The sequence below is a fragment of the Vulpes lagopus genome, chromosome 10, assembly GCF_018345385.1.
Source record: "Vulpes lagopus strain Blue_001 chromosome 10, ASM1834538v1, whole genome shotgun sequence".
Taxonomy (NCBI): domain Eukaryota; kingdom Metazoa; phylum Chordata; class Mammalia; order Carnivora; family Canidae; genus Vulpes; species Vulpes lagopus.
In genome coordinates this window covers 48,913,686-48,930,114 of record NC_054833.1, presented here as the reverse complement: position 1 = coordinate 48,930,114, position 16,429 = coordinate 48,913,686, and the positions used below count along the sequence as shown (strand labels likewise).

At 42.6% G+C, this 16,429-nt stretch overlaps 1 protein-coding gene across 1 annotated transcript in view; it reads right to left on the bottom strand.

Moving 5' to 3' along the window:
- Window positions 1–5,632: 5,632 nt before the first annotated feature.
- Window positions 5,633–16,429, bottom strand: part of RDX (radixin) — an 86,050-nt gene continuing 75,253 nt past the window's right edge. Inside the window, exon 16 of the mRNA XM_041771706.1 lies at window positions 5,633–5,711. Coding sequence (XP_041627640.1) covers window positions 5,645–5,711 — 67 coding nt within the window. The 3' untranslated portion in view covers window positions 5,633–5,644. The remainder of the gene's footprint in view (window positions 5,712–16,429) is intronic.

Sequence of the window (16,429 nt, the reverse complement as noted above, 5' to 3'; positions counted from 1 at the left end):
GTGATCAGGATGCGTGATAAAGTGAAAAGGGCTGTAATTCGTGGAAAATGAAAGTGAGAGAATCAGCAGCTGGAGGCCGGCAGGTCCCCTTTCTCACAGATGCAGCTGGTGCTGCAGAGCGCGGGCTTGGGCGGTGGCTGCTGGGCCACCGCTGGACACGCTTTGCCCTCACGCGGGTACCGGCCTGCCTTGGAAACGAGGGCCAGAGGCGCAGAGGCAGCTGAGCTCCCTGCAGAGAGCCAGCTCCCACCGCGGGGAGGGGAGGCAAGCCCTGGGAGCCCCCCTCGCTGGGCTCCAAACCCACCAGTCAAGCAGCTCATCCCACCTGCCTGAACGGGAGGCGGGCACCGAGCGCAGGAGTGTGGTGCCCGATGCGAGGGAGGGAGGCGGCCCCCACCAGCCTGTGCCTCAACTCATCGTGTTGTGGACGATTGGTGACTGAAGTGGCCAGCTTTTCTCCCTTTGGGTTGCTACCCCCGCTGTGAGGACCGACCAAGTCCAGCACTTGCCAAGGCCCAAGAGGAGCACTTCATGGCGCCATCCTCTCTGGGGGGTGTGGGCCGTGTCCCCCGCCAGAAAGTGGCTTCTTGGTCTGAGCCTTCCCCTTCCCACCGGTCTGGCCCAATGGCAGGTGTCAGCTGCCATCTCCTGCCCTCTGCAAAAGAGCCTGAGAAGAAACCCAGCCTGTGGGATGCCCAGGCCCGACGTGAGAGCCAGTCCCGTGGCTCCTTGGAAGTGGTTTGCCAGGGGGCTTGACTTGGAGTCACCTCACTGAGCTTGTTAGCATCTGAAAGTGTGTCACCTTCCTCTCTCCTGCCTCTCCATTGCCCGTTTTTCACCCTCCCCACGACCTGGCCCTGGAGCAGTAGAGGTATGCCTCCCTTCCCTGGCGGGAGGAGAGCCTCAGGGAACAGAAAGGATCTCAGAAATTATACAGTGCAAACAGCTCATTTTCTGGCAGATGAATGGGGCATAGGAGGCTGGAGGAATGCAGCCAGGCCCTGACCCCCCAGCAGAGGCAGAGCCTGCCTGCCCAGGCCTGAGACCTCGGGGCAGAGGGGGTGGGGGGATCCCCAGCCTCCATAGCTCCATCAAAGGATGAGGAACTCGTGACTACACCACATTCTAACGAGGTTTATGTGTTGTCACACTCTCACCAGAGGCAACTGATCATTTGTCACATATCTTTTTAACACCCACCCCCATCACCTGTCGTGGCTACACTGTGTCTGTGTGTAGATGAGGTCTGTGCCGAGTTCTCCCACGGGGGTACCCTCACTGTGCCCTCTTCACCCAGGGATCCCGAGCCGCAGGGTCCATGGAAAGGTGAAAGACAGCCTGGCACGACCGTCCGGATGGTTATCTGATCAGGGGCTCAGAGGGCTCCACCTCGTGATTTCCTCAGGCACTCAGTCTATGTAGTTCTAACATGACAAGTGGTTTTCCACATGCTGGCCCAGGACACGCAGCTTCCACTGCGCCCCAGGGGCTGAAGATGTTACATTCTTACATATTCATTTTACGTGGATTTCCACTTAGAAATCAAGGAGGAGCCTGAGAAACAGCAATCTGATGAGAAACCATAGCAATGTATGTGATTTCTCTTTTAAGTTGTAAAAATGCCTGATAACCAAAGATTTCAAATAAATTATGAGACCAGTGTGGGAGCAAATCCTCCTTGATCTGACAAACAGCATTATCTCTGCAAGATAAACAGGTTATTTACTTACGTGTCCCCTTTAAGAGGACACTTTCTAAAACTTGGCTAGTGTCCTTGAAAAACATCAAAAAAAAAAAAAAAGAAAGAAAGAAAACTATCAGAGACAGATGGACAAAGTGCAAATCATGTGGCATATTTTGCATGTTTTTTCTGAAAATCTTTATGAGGTAACTCTGTGCTTACAGGTGTCTGCCTTCTGACTGTAGAGCAGCACATTCTTGGAGGGACTGTTAAAGCCGCTCACCACGCAAGCTGCCACCCGATCCTCAGAGGTCCAGGCCTTGGACATTCGAGCCACCCCAGAGCACCAGGAAGAGTGCCACTTAGTGAATTAATAATGCTGCTTCACATCCCAGCTCCACCACCATACTCCCCAAGCTTCCTTCTCCAAACACTGGCCAACTCCAAACTAATGCTCTGTGAAATCAGAGGATGAGAACCAGATAGGAGGATGCAGGGGCAGGAGGAAAGGAATGCCCCCCTGGCTGATGTTAGAATGTATTTATTAGAATGTATTTATTGCTACATTTATGTACAATTATACAAACAGCCCAGACAGGAAAGGGAATGTTGCACTGAGTTCTCCAGATTCCACACATGTGCACAAGTAAACAGACCTGTACGCCACTAAGTTTGCTCTCAGTTCAAAGCCAAAACTAGGTCACATACATTTTCTGAAAAAGTGAGCAATTCTTGGAAATTGTCTCCATGTATCCCTCCTTCTTTACAAGCTAGTCATGCAGAAAAAAAGTGGGTTCTCAGAAGCAAATGCCCTCAGGCATCTCTGTAGAGGGCAGTGCCTTGGGACAGGTTGCAGTGGGCGCAGGCCTGGGGCTGCAGGAGCAGCAGGGCAAGTCCCAATCCCAGCCCACCTTCCTAAGGTCTGTCCCCAGGAGAGGCCATGGGGGGAGGGGGAGGTTGGAGAGAGAGACAGAACAGCAAAAGAGGGAAAACCAACAGGAAACTGAGACGTGAAGAGAACCATCAGCCAGAGCCCAGGTGGAAGTGATGCTCGTCCATCTGGTTCCGGCTAAGAGTCCAGATTTGGGGGAATGTACACATTCGGGATGGCAGGCATGTCTTGGCATGTCCTCATCCTACAGCTCGCTGTGTATCAGACGCCAGGGACCTGCATGAAGACAGCGGACAGGAGAGTGAGGCAAGAAGGAAGACAACTAAACTGAAATATGATCCTACTGGCTAAAGAGGGCCCCAGACATCTTCCCACATTTCACAGGTAACGCAGAACCATGCACGGTGGAGTGCACTGCTGACTCATGAAGTGGGGCCGGAGCGCTCAGGACACTCAGGGAATACAGGCTGTACCACAGCAGAGGGGCTGCCCAGCCTCCACTCGGACCTCGGCCCAGCCACTGTCATGATCCCACAGTGGATCTAACAGAGGACCTGGCAACAATCAGATCCAGAATTGTGAGATGGATCTGGGACCGTGGCAGAAACACACTCCCTTTCATATCACAGTTCCCTAAACCTTTTTGACAGGCATCATGAGAGCCAGCTGAGCAGCCTGGCAGGCAGGTGTGCCTGAGGGGTGAGCTCACCTCACCTACAGCAGCACTGCCTTCCCCACCCCGGGCCACTTCCCATTTGAGGGTCCAGTGGGAGGGTCTTCATATCTGTTCTAACCCAGTGTCCTGGGCTCAAATCAACCCTGCACCTCAGGGAAAGACAGGGCCTCAAGGATGAGAGCCAGAGGCCTGGGAGTCTGAATACCCCAAACCATCAGAGGCCTTTGGGGATGATGGGCAATTTGTGTCCCTGGAATGTGAGGCTGTAGGGCCTCTATCCCTGCAGAAACCAGCCAGCTCTCACTTGTCCATGGTTATGGATGTCCCTCTAATTCCTCATCACCATAATCCCATAGGTGAGCCACAAGGAAGACTGGATGAGACTTCTGCCCCAGAAATCCTAAGGATGGTGGGAGGAAGACCAGAAAAACCATTTGGAAGTCCCTGTCCTTCCTCTTGGGTCAATAGCATTGTAATCAGCCATAGGGGGGCCCATTGGCTCTTCCAAGGCTGCCAGCTATGTGACATTTCAAGCTGAAGTATGTGGCCACTGCCAACTCCTTGGATCCTTTTATCAATTCATCTCTGGATAATTCAAAAATCTCTGTCATTTGATCTTGACTTTTCTGGTGAGTCATGCAGAAACTTTCTTTTCCTACTTCTGATGACAAGAGCACAGAGTTAAACTCATTGAAAGAGTTCACTCTAAAAAGCAAAAACATTAACAAATGACAACCAATGAGGAAAAAATTACAAAACATCAGATACATTTCAGTGCGGGGGCTTTTACCCATCAGCAAACAAAATAGAAAGAGTTATGTCAAGTCCTGCATTGGAAGAAATGGTGTAAAGGCAAGTAGCTAAAAAGAGTATTGTTTGTAGCTATGTAAAGAATGTTAAGAACATGTCTGAAGTAAGGATTCCAGCTGAGATCCCAGGAATAAGAATAATCAGATTCTCCCATTTTACAGTCAGCCACACCACTTTCAGAACAATGACAGATGTGTCACCAGCCCTTTCACATGGACTCTGACACAGTGGTAATATTTTGGTGATGTCACGGAATGTTAGAGACGCTCACAGGATATGAAACTCATCTCAAGGAAATCCAAAATTCAAGGCTAAAGAAGCAAATCATTTCTAAAAATCCCTACCCTGGGCTGAACATATATGATCCTTTTTTATGTCACTTAAAAAAATCTAAAAGATAATATTGTTATTAGAGACATTCATTCTACACCTTAAAGTATTACCTCAATATTCTCATACAGCTAGAGATGGGTTTATAGAACTTGAGGGGGATTAATCAGCAATTTTGGGGAACTCAAATGTATCATTCAAGATGGACAAGGTAAACTTTACTGCCATGGTTTTATTTATAAATGGGATGAGTCAGAACAGTCTCTGCTAAAGAAATTAGAGAATTTTAAAACAGCCTGCTTCAAGGTAATCGTGGTCAATGATTCCAAAATATTTCCAAATTGATTTTAAAATATTTCCAAGTGTTATCAATGCATAACACTAATCTGGCTTAATGAGCCAATTCTAGCTTTATTTATATATATATAAATGTATATATTTATACATAAAATGTATATATGCTTTATATATAATGTATATATATACATATATACATGTATATATACATTTATATATATAATGTGTATATACATATACATTATATATAATGTATATATAAATGTATATACATATGTATATACATATGTATATGTATAAATATATAAATGTATAATCTTCATTTTTAAGTACATCTGAATTTTTTATTTTATTTCATTTTTTAAAGATTTTATTTATTTATTCATGAGAGACACAGAAAGAGGCAGAGACATAGGCAGAGGAAGAAGCAGGCTCCATGCAGGGAATCTGATGTGGGATCCCGGGTCTCCAGGATCACACCTTGGGCTGAAGGCAGCGCTAAACCACTGAGCCACCCAGGCTGCCCTGAATTTTTTTTTTTTAGATAAGAAAAAGCCTCCCAGCAGCAGTGTTATCTGTGTGAACTTGCCCTATAATACTCCACATCACAAAAAAGAACAGTCTAAAGTAGCATGTCCCATCCGTTCACATGGATTACAGATAAAATCTCATTTATCTGACGTCAAAATTATTAAATTGGAGGAAGATGTTCTTGATTGGCAGAAAGCCCACGAGAGGTAAACAGAGAAAGAACCGGGAAGGGGGTGGAGCTAGATGTTGTAATGGGAGGGCTTGCTGTGGGTGGGCTCCTCTGACTGGGGATTCATGCAGCTAGAATAAAGGCTCTGGGCAGTGGACGCACAGATTTGGGTTCTACCCGGCAGGGGAGAGGTGGCAGGTATCAGGGACAGGTGGGCGGCCTTGGCCACCAGTGGTACTTACCTAGCGAGGGTAACTGTTACATTTGCTTTATACTGCTTTGGCAAGAGCGCATCTGGAACAAGGCATACAGTTTGGGTCCCCACCTTTCAAAAGAGACATGAAGGGGTTAGGAAGCACTTAGCAAAAGAACACAGAAGGAAGTGAAAACAGCACAGAACAACAGGAGCACTCTGGTCACTCTGGATCCGGGAGGGCCTGCGGGGCAAAGTGCCAAAGCAATCTTCTCCCTTAAGTATTAACTGTTTGTCTTTTCAATCCAGTCTTGAATCTTCACTATTACAATGTGGAAACAAGAATACCTTGATCACTTCCTTTTAAAATGGATGCTCGAATTCTAATGGTTGTAGCCACTCCACACAAACCAATCGGTTTCACAGGAAGAATGATGGATCTCAAAGTCATACACACCAAAGATTTTTAAGCATTAGAATCATGCTGATCAGATTTTATATTTAAGGTTCTCTTGTGATTAATCTAGGCACTACTAAAATGTCCTTTGGGCACCAACCATTTACAGGCCCCAAATACTTGGTGGTGCCTCCTTTGAAATCAATAGTGGCTATCCTTTTTTTTTTTTTTTTTTATGATTTATTTATTTGAGAGAGAAAGAGAGGAGGGGGGGAAGGGGAAAGTCCCAAGCAGACTCCATGCTGAGCACAGAGCCCTATGTGGGGCTTGATCTCATGACCCTGAGATCACGACCTGAGACAAAACCAAGAGTTAGTTGCTTAACTGCGTGAGCTACCCAGGCGCCCCAGTGATGTCTGTGATTAAGTGAATTTTCAAGAGGCTACACCTACCTGCTAAAAGACTGGGGTGGGCTAAGGCAAAGGATCTCTCTCACAGCCCTGTGGCCCAGTGGTGGTCAGAGAGACCAGTTTCAGCCCCACTGTCTCTGGTCTGTCTTCTTCAGCTGACCCTCCTGCCATTCTCAGGAATAGCCCTCATAGACACTAAAAACGAGCTTGCAATGAACTCTACAAAGAAACCACCAGGCCAGCCAAGCTTATCCACGCGCAAGTTCTCTGGGCACAATTGTGCCTACGGTACTTTCTACGCTGTGGCTCAAGCAGTTGGAGATGTTGTTAGTGGTCGGCTCTTATAGATCAGTTATGTGCCAGAAGGGCATCTGCGCTGGGCTGTTTCCCACAGGGATCAATAGTAGTGCAGATTCCAGGCACTTGAACCCATAATGAAAAACCAAGGCTTTGTAGTAAAATACAGTAGAAACCCCAAATTTGTCAAAGCTAGTAATAAAGGAACACAGAAACAATGAAACTTATTAACAGTTTTTAAACATTTTTTAGATTTTTCTTGTAATACTTGAGCTTGATGTTAAACTGGGCAGAATTAATTAGATGACTAAGTAGTACTTGAAATTTGAGAGCTGGAACTTTATTGTATCAGGTTTTATTTTTTTTAAATGTGCTATATTTTTTCCCCTTAGTCATAAGCATTACTTTTACCATGATTAACCATAATTGAGATACGACTGACACTCATAAAGGAACGAAAGGAAAAACAGGAAGGAAAAGAAGAAAACTAAGGAAGGAAAAAAAGAATGACTCACACGAGTACACTGAAGAAGTTTGGGAAAGCAAATGAAAAGGAGGATGGGGGAGTAAATGTGATAAATATACGGGACAAGGAAGAAAATGGAATTAAATGACGGGTGTCAGTATTAACAGAAGAAACTATATGCATCTATTTCCCTAAAAGAAACAGGAAGATATCAAGTCAGAAATTTCAAAGTTTGCCGCCAGGTGGCACCATGAGATTAAAATAACTTGGTTGAAGCTAGCAACCCATGAGGGGGCGGAAGGGAGTCCCTACCTATGGAGGGGCAGGATATTCACAATCTGTAGAGCGCTGTCACAGGTTAGGACTTACGAGATAGATCAAGCTACCCCAGGAACACAAACGTAAAAACACTAGAAAATCTATCTAATTCAGTATGTTTAAAAAAACCTTTTTAAAGCATATGAACATATTATCTCGATATACACAGAAATTGCACTTGATAAATTTTTAAACCTTATCTTTATTTAAAAAGAAACTATAGCAAAATAGGCATATGTATATAAAAGGAAGTTTTATCAACCCAATAAAGGGCATGCAACAAAAACCTAGAGCAAACATGGAGTGGCAAACATTAGGAATGTTAGAAGCATTCCTCTTAAATCAGAAATGAGATGTCACTTACGCCCAACACTGTACTGAAAATTTCAGTCAAGTCAGCTCAAAGAAAGAAAGGTTATATGGCTTGAGAAGCCAGATTGAGAACTGTCATTATTAGAAACAAGAATAAGCAAGGCTCCTGAATATAGAGTCAGCAAACAAAAATCAGTTTCATTTCGATAGGCCAGCCACAAGTAGTTTTAAAATGTAACTCTTAGAAGATAATAAAAATGAAGATGCTTAATAGTAAATCCAACAAAAGGCACAGAGAATCTTAATGCAAAAATTTACACTTCGCTGAAAGGCATTACGGAAAACCTCAATAAATGGAAAACTATTACGTCTTCCTAATTAGGGATATTTAATATCGTGCAGATGTATCCTCTTCCCAAATGAATCTAATTAATATCAATTACTATTAATCCATTTCCAAACAGAAGTTTTTTTCCCATACAATTTTACTGATCTTTTTAAAAAAGATTTATTTATTTTAAAGAGAGAGTGGTGCAGTGGGGAGCGGCAGAAGGAGGAGAGAGTCTTAAACAGTCTGGGCTCACACAGAGCCCAACCTGGGGCTGCATCTCACAACCCTGAGGTCAGGACCTGCCTGAGCTGAAACCAAGAGTTGGATGTTTAACCGACTATGCCACCCCGGTGCCCCCAATTTAAATGATTTCTGGGGCCCTGGGGTGGCTCAGTCGGTAAGTGTCTGCCTTTGGCTCAGGTCGTGATCCCAGGGTCGAGCCCTGCTCAGCAGGTGAGTCTGCCTCTCCCTTTGACCCACCCCACTCTTGTGCACCCCCTCTCTCTCTCTGAGATAAATATTTAAAGAAAAAAAAAAGATGACTTCTAAAATGTGTGTTGTAGAAGGGGGGTCTGGCTAGGTAGGGCATGCGATTCTTGATCTCAGGGTTGTGAGTTCGTATCCCAGGCAGCATGTAGAGACTACTTAAAATACAATAAAATTTATGTAGTAGAACAAAGGCCCAAAAACTAGTCAGGATTTTTTTTTTAAGATTTATTTATTTATTTATTCATGAGAGACACAGGCAAAGGTAGAAGCAGGCTCCATGCAGGGAGCCCGACGTGGGACTCTATCCCGGGTCTCCAGGATCAGGCCCTGGGCTGAAGGCGGTGCTAAACCGCTGGGCCACCCGGGCTGCCCACTAGTCAGGAATTTATTATTAAAACAAGGTGGAGAAAAAATAAAGCTCTGCCAGATATTAAGACATGTTACTAGCTAAGGCTATTATTAAGACCTTTGGAACAGGGCAGCCCAGGTGGCTCAGCAGTTGGGCATCTGCCTCAGTAGGAGAGGGATGGATTGTCAAATAAAGTATTACACAACTGGTTATCCAGCTAGAAAAAAATGGATCCACACTTTATACCATACCCAAAGTTACTTCTAGCTGGACTAAAGACTCAAGTGTAAAAATAACCAATCATGTAGAAGAAAACTTAAAAATACAAAACTCTTAGAAAAAAATGCAGAATACCTTCATGACCTCCAGGAAAGTAAGAATTTCTTAAATAAGATACACATCAAAAAAAAACCTGCCACAAAATTCTAAGAAAAAAGATGTATAAATTAAGCTACAATAAAATTTAAAAGTTTCTCCATCAAAAAAATAAAAAGATGAAAAGATGAGGTACAACTTAGAAGGAGATAACTGTAAAACATTTAAGTGTCAGAAGATTAATAACCAAAATATAAAGAAATTCTGTGAAGCATTGTAATATATATAATATACACATATACATACACATATATATATACACACACTGACCCTTGAACAATAGTGGTTTGAACCATGCAGGTCTACTTACATGTGGATTTTTTTTATACAGTCCAGTACTGTAAATGTATTTTCCTTCCTTATGATTTTCTTAATAGCAGTTTCTTTTCTCTAGCTGATTTTATTGTAAGAATACAGTATGTAATACATATAAAATATGTGTTAAACAACTGTTACTGGTAAAGCTTCCACTCAACAGTAGACTACTAGTAGTTAAGTTCTGGGGGAGTCAGAAGTTACAAATGGATTTCCAGCTGAGCAGGGGGCTGGTACCCTGAGCTCCCATGTCATACAAGGGGTCATCTGTATAATATTATAATGCGTTTTAATAATAATTTAGTAATATATAATAAGAATATATATGTATATATAAGTAATATATATTAATATATAAGTAATATATAAGAATATATATGTATGTATGTATGTGTGTGTGTGTATATATATATATATATTCCTTTATATAGCTCCAAGAAACCTTTCTTTCCCTAACACTCTGGTAAGACCTTCTCTAGTTATTAAGGGTTTATTTATTTTTTTTGTTTGTTTGTTTTTAAGGGTTTAAAACAGATATTAATGGAGGAAAATACAACAGGAAGTTACAGATTTGGTACCATTATCTTTGGTCTTTAAACCATCAGAATTGTGAAGGTCTTAAAGAAACCATCTAGGTGGAAAACTCAATAGTCATTCTAGGGACACTGAATAAATGCAACCACATGATTCCCACAGTGTTGGGCACATCTTCCCTCGGTCAGTGCTTCTCATGAGGAGTCCCAGAACAGCAGCATCAGCCTCATCTGCTAAAAATGCAAGTTCCTGGGCCCCATGGAGATTCACTGAATCAGGCATTTGGGGAGGGGCCCCTGCAAATCAGCGTTTTAAACAAACTTTCCAGGTGATTCTGATGCATGCTCATGAGAACTACTGCTGAAAGTTTTTCAAATGTGTAAAAAAAAAAAAAAAAAAAAAAAAAAAAAAAAAAAAAAATTCCAGCAAAATAAGACCCTTCTATAATCAAATAAAATTCTAGACAGGAAAATCACACCACTGGCCTTTGGAAAACAGGACTGACTTTCAAATCCTTTAATTTCAGGGGTCAGTAAACCATGGCTCATGGACCACATCCAGCTCCCTTATCTGTTTTTGAAGAGATCATGATTTTAATATACATTTTTTTAATCAAAAGAAAAATATTTCATAATACATAAAAATTAAGTAACATTCAGATTACAGTGTCCATGTATAAAGTTCTTTTTAAATAAAGATTTATTTATTTAGAGAGGGAGACAGAGCACATATGAACAGAGGGAGGAGCAGACTCCACACTGAGCACAGAGCCCGATGTGGGGCTCCATCTCAGGACCCTGAGGTCATGACCTGAGCTTAACTCGAGAGTCTTAAGCTCAAGGGACTAAGGCACCCACATGCCCCACATATAAAGTTTTATTCGAAGGCAGTATTCCTCATTCATTTACCATGGCTTTAGCTCTTTCTGTATTACAATAGCAGAGTTGTGCCATTGTGACAGGAACTATTTGGCCTATAAAGTAAAAAATATTTAATACCTGGACCTGTACAGAAAGAGTTTGCCAACTTCTGCCTTTATTCGATAATTAGAGTCTACCAATCTGAAAGCAAAATATAAGCAATCACAGTGATTTCTTTTAAAAATACAATTTTCATTTTAATTCTGCAGGCAAAAATCTAATAGCTCAAAGAATCATAAGGAAAGTTAAATCAGACCCACTTTCATCTACAAAGCAAATCAAATAACCCACATAGAGCATCTGGAAAATGTTAATTATGCTTTCTCTCTTCAAATATTCTAATAAATGACAAAAAAGTGACTGATGATTTTAATGAAACACTATCACACTGAGTTCTGAAAGCTAACTTAGCCATCTCCTCCTGCAGACGTTCACTTGGGTGTTAACCTCACCTGTCAGGCTGTCTTGAATGATGGACTTCACTTTCTGGGCTTTACACTGCGGCTGCCTTCTTCTCTTCCCTGGAATGCAAGTCTCCTCGCAAGAGCCTTCTTCCCTCTGATCCTCAAACTCTTGAATCTTTTCCAGACTAAGTTTAGCTCTTATCACTAAGGACCTGCTCACTGAGCTCCTGAAAATTTTATCCAACCCCCATTGCATGGCTGAGAAAGCCCATTTCTATCCCTATTCATTTTCACTTCTGAGATTCACTTTCCTCTGGATGTCTGAGATCCCTTGAGCATCCACCTTTCTTTTCATTTCCAAGGCTTTAACACTCAGTAAAAAGAAAAGGATGAGTTCTCACCTCTACAAGAGTACATCATGTATTTCAACTTTAAGTGACAGTCACCTTATCTTGGAAATGAGAGCACTGAACTCTTGGCAGGTTGGTGTTACCAGCCCACACAAAACAGCTGAGCAAGGGGCAGCCCAGGTAGCTCAGCGGTTTAGTGCCACCTTCAGTCCAGGGCGTGATCCTGGACCTGGAATCGAGTCCCACATCAGGATCCCTGCTTCTCCCTCTGCCTGTGTCTCTGCCTCTCTGTCTCTCTGTGTCTCTCATGGATAAATGAATTAAATCTTTAAAAAACAAAACCAAAAACAGCTAAGCAAGTAAGTCTGGTCTTCAACGTCATGGGGTCTGATCTTTAGGTCACTGTTACTCCATATTCAACTCCATATTTAAAGCATAATTCTTAGGCCTTTAATCACTGGATGCATCCACTTGGAGTTGTGTGGACAAGAAAACCCACCAAAGGGTGCTGTCATGTAAACACATCTCAACTGGGAAAGTAGTCAGTGTTTTGTAGTAAAAAGGAGCACCAATCTTCAAGGATACCTGTGGCATTTAGGACATCTTTGTGTGGATTGGGGAAGGGATCCTTTCCTCTCAGCAGATGCCACCCTGGGCAGCCCCAGGGTATGTGCTGGTTGTGTGCACACCAAATCCACACCTGCATGCCTGCCCACAGACCTCTGTGAGCTCCTTGGGACCCAGCTCCTGTCCCATCTCACCCCGTACAATACTCCCCTCTCTGGGCTCACTCAGCTCTGGAGACATACGGCCCTCCTTTCTGTTCCTTCAACAAGTCAAACCTTCTCTTGATTCTTGTCTTTGCATATGCTGTTCCTTCTACCTGGTATGCTTTACAACAAAGATAATAGTGTCCAGTGGCCACTTCCAGCAAGCAGATACATTGCTCGGTTTACAAAACATTTTCTAAACTTTTTGAAGTACCTGACATATAAAATTTAGATTTCACATAAAAATTATATTTCAGCTTATCTTAAGCATTATTCTTTGTATACTCTTTTTTTTTTTTTTTTTTTTTTTTTTTTTTTTTTACAAAGCTACTTTCTAGCTTATCTTGGAAAACCAGAAGGCACAGCAACAGTGGGCCTCCCACATGAGATGTTGCTGGGCTACTCAGAGCACAAGGTTTCAGGGGATACATCATCCCCACAAGGCCCTGGGCACTCCTTTGATCCCTCCCACATTTGCGTTTATCATCCTTATTTAAATAAAAGAAGAGAAGCAGCTGGCCTTCTCTTCTTTCAGGGGGCACCTTACAAGCCACTTCTTACAGAGACTTTTTCTGACCTTCTTACCCCCAGTTATCATCCTCATATTTGCCCCTACTCAGTCCACTGTTCTTTCATAGTATTGATGTAAATATGTTGCTTTTATAGGTCAAAGATGTTGGATAGTGGCAATTTCACGATTCAATCTAATTTACAACCTGTTAATTACTCTGTTTCATGTCCTCCTGTAGAAAGTAGGATCTAATCTTAGTGACTCATATTTTCAATGACCAGTATGTAGACAGTGCCTGGCAGGTACTAGGTACTAAAATATTTGGATGAGTAAATTCAAGGACTCCTCCCACCAAAAGTTCCTTGGCAGCTCCAGAACATACACAAAATTCATTTTCACCTTCCCTGAGGTCTCTAGAATCAGCCCAAGTTAGAATTGGCCTGACCCATACCACAGGGCAGTCCTACCACTACTCAGCACTGCCCCCTACTGGGCTCTGGAGCTCTTTTTTTCTCCCAGACCAGCTTCCACCCATACAGCTAGCTGATGCCCCCTCGTTTTAGCTTTAGAAATTATTCTGAAGGTGTGATTTTTTCCCTGGAACCCCTGCAAACAGCATTGAGACCACCACTGGACATCGACGGAGATGTTCCCTCAGCCTTAAAAGGAAGTGGGGGTGGGGTGGGGCAGAGAATGGTACTTGTTCCTGAATTAACTGCTGACCATCACCAGAGCCTTGGCCTGCCTACAGATGTCAGCAAGAGGCTGGCTGCTAATCTTTGTATGTGTTCTCTTGTTTACTTGTCTCATTGTCACATTGTTTAACTCTTCTGTTTCCTTCTCTAGTCTATGAATTTTTGAAATTATCTGCAAATCCTCAAAATCTACAAGTATTTAACAAATGTTTAATGAGTGAAATTGAGTAGGTTCAATCATTCAAGGGCCACATGGAACATCCATCCCCCAAAGGTGAACAAGGACACAGATGGCCATTTGCCAGGATGCACACTGGTGTCAGCTTCAGATGTCTGTAGTTGACAGAGAAACCACCAGGAGGAGCATTTTCCTGCTGTATGCGTACATTTGTGGGAGTATGTTCCAGAAGACACTGTACAGTTAAGTGAAAAAAAAAACTATTCTAATTCTAGGGAAAGTGCTCTTTTCAATTATCTTCCTGTTGCCAAAACCAGTGTACACTTTAAATACTGTAACAGACCTTTTTCCTAAGACACTGGTGGTCAAATGTGCCACCCAAACCCCTGCTCTGGAGTGTTTCTGCAGTTCTCTCTCCCATCTCTTGCTTTGGCACTAAACATTGTATTCTCACCAAGGTTCTATACTAAACCCAGTCTCCCCCTTCTTACACTTTACCCTTGGGAAATTTCAACTGACATTCCATCAGCATTCCAAACTTAAATTGTCCCAAAAGAAATGTCAAAGGCACACACACATCTACTTCCTCTCATGATTTTCTAGTGTTTCATGACCCTACCTTCTGAATCTCAAACTTCAACCTTTATAATATAAACTGACAATTAATTCCACCACAATCACTTTTTCTGTGCCTTCATGGGTTTGTATATGTAGCTCCTTCTATCTAGTCTTCCTATTCCCTCTCCCCCACCCATTTAAGAATAATTCATTTTTAAAGACTTGGCTTACGGATCATCTCCTTCCAGGAAGTCTTCCCTGGACCTTTCCAGAAAGATTAGATGCCTTCCTTCTGAGCTTTCATACTTTATCCTATTCACTTCACAGTTCATAGAGAGCACCTACCATGTGCCAGTCACTGCTCTAGGCACTGAGCGCATATCATTGCACAAAATTCCTGCCTTACATTCCATGTAAGCTTACATTCCAGTGGGAGAAGGCAGACAATAAATTATGCAGACAGTCCCTGACTTACAACTTTATAATGATATGAAAGTGATATACATTGGGTAAAAACCATGCTTCAAAATTTCAATTCTGTAGGCTAGTAATATGCAGTACCATCCTGTCACCTGATGCTAGGCAGCGGCAGAGTTCCAGGTCAGCCCGGAGTGATCATGAAAGTCAATAACTCATATGCTGACAACCATTTTGTACCGAGACAACTATCCTATTTTTACTTTCAGTGTAGTATTCAACCAATTACATGAGACTGTCAACACTGTATTATAAAATAGGCTTTGTGTTAGACAATTTTGCCCAACTATAGGCTAATGTAAATGTTGTGAGCCCATCTGAGGTCAGCTAAACTAAACTATGATGTTTGGGAGATTAGGTGTATTAGATGCATTTTCTACCTAGGATATTTTCAACTTACAGCTTAACAAATGTAACCCCATCATAAGTCAAGGGAGATCTGTATACAAATATAAACACACAGTATGTGAGATGGCAAGTGCTACAGAGGAAAAAAAAATGGAAAGAAATGTGTAGGGAATACTGGGAACGATGCAATTTTAAATAAAGTGGTAAGGGAAGACCACAGTGAGGGGACATTTAAGCAAAATCCCAGACATCACAAAGAAATAAATTATAAAGGTATCTGGGGGCGGGGGGGGGGGAAGGCATACTAAGCTGAGGTAATAGGAGCTCTGGCTAAAGATTAAGAAAGAAGCCAGCTGACATTAATCTAGTGAGAGAAGGAGAAATCAACAAATGAGGTCCAAGAGCAACAAGGGACCAGATCTTGGGCTCTGAAAGCCACTGAGAAGATTATGGCTTTTATTCTTAGATGGAAAGCCTCGAGGATTTTGAGAAATGGTAGGATCTGACTTACCTTCTTAAGGCTGCTGTCTTAATAGACTAGAATACCAAGAGAGGAATCAAGAAAACTCATCACAAGGCTCTAGCAACCCTGGTGTATGCAACAGGGCAACAGCTGTGAAGGATGGATGAAATGCTCATATTCTGGATATATTATATATTTTTAATGTTGGACCAACAGGTTTGTGGTTGGGCTGGATGTGGATATGAGAGAAGAGTGATATATATGGTCAGGGTTTGGGCCTGATTCACTGAAAGAATGGATTTGCTCTCCTAAGGAGTATGGAGGCAGGAGCAAGCAGTGGGAGGGAGAAAGAGTGATGGAAAATGGTGAACATTACAGACTTCCAGGCCTTCCTGATAAGTTGGCCTAGAATTTAGTGTGAATCTAATGGAAAAAGGGGGAGAGAGACCACAAACCACTAAGATCAATGTTTCTTCTATCTGATTAACATGAAGTATCATTAGCACTTCTGAAACAAATCTAGGGTGTATACATCCCACTCCCAATTATTTATGACCCAAGAAAATCACTTAAGAAAATGATT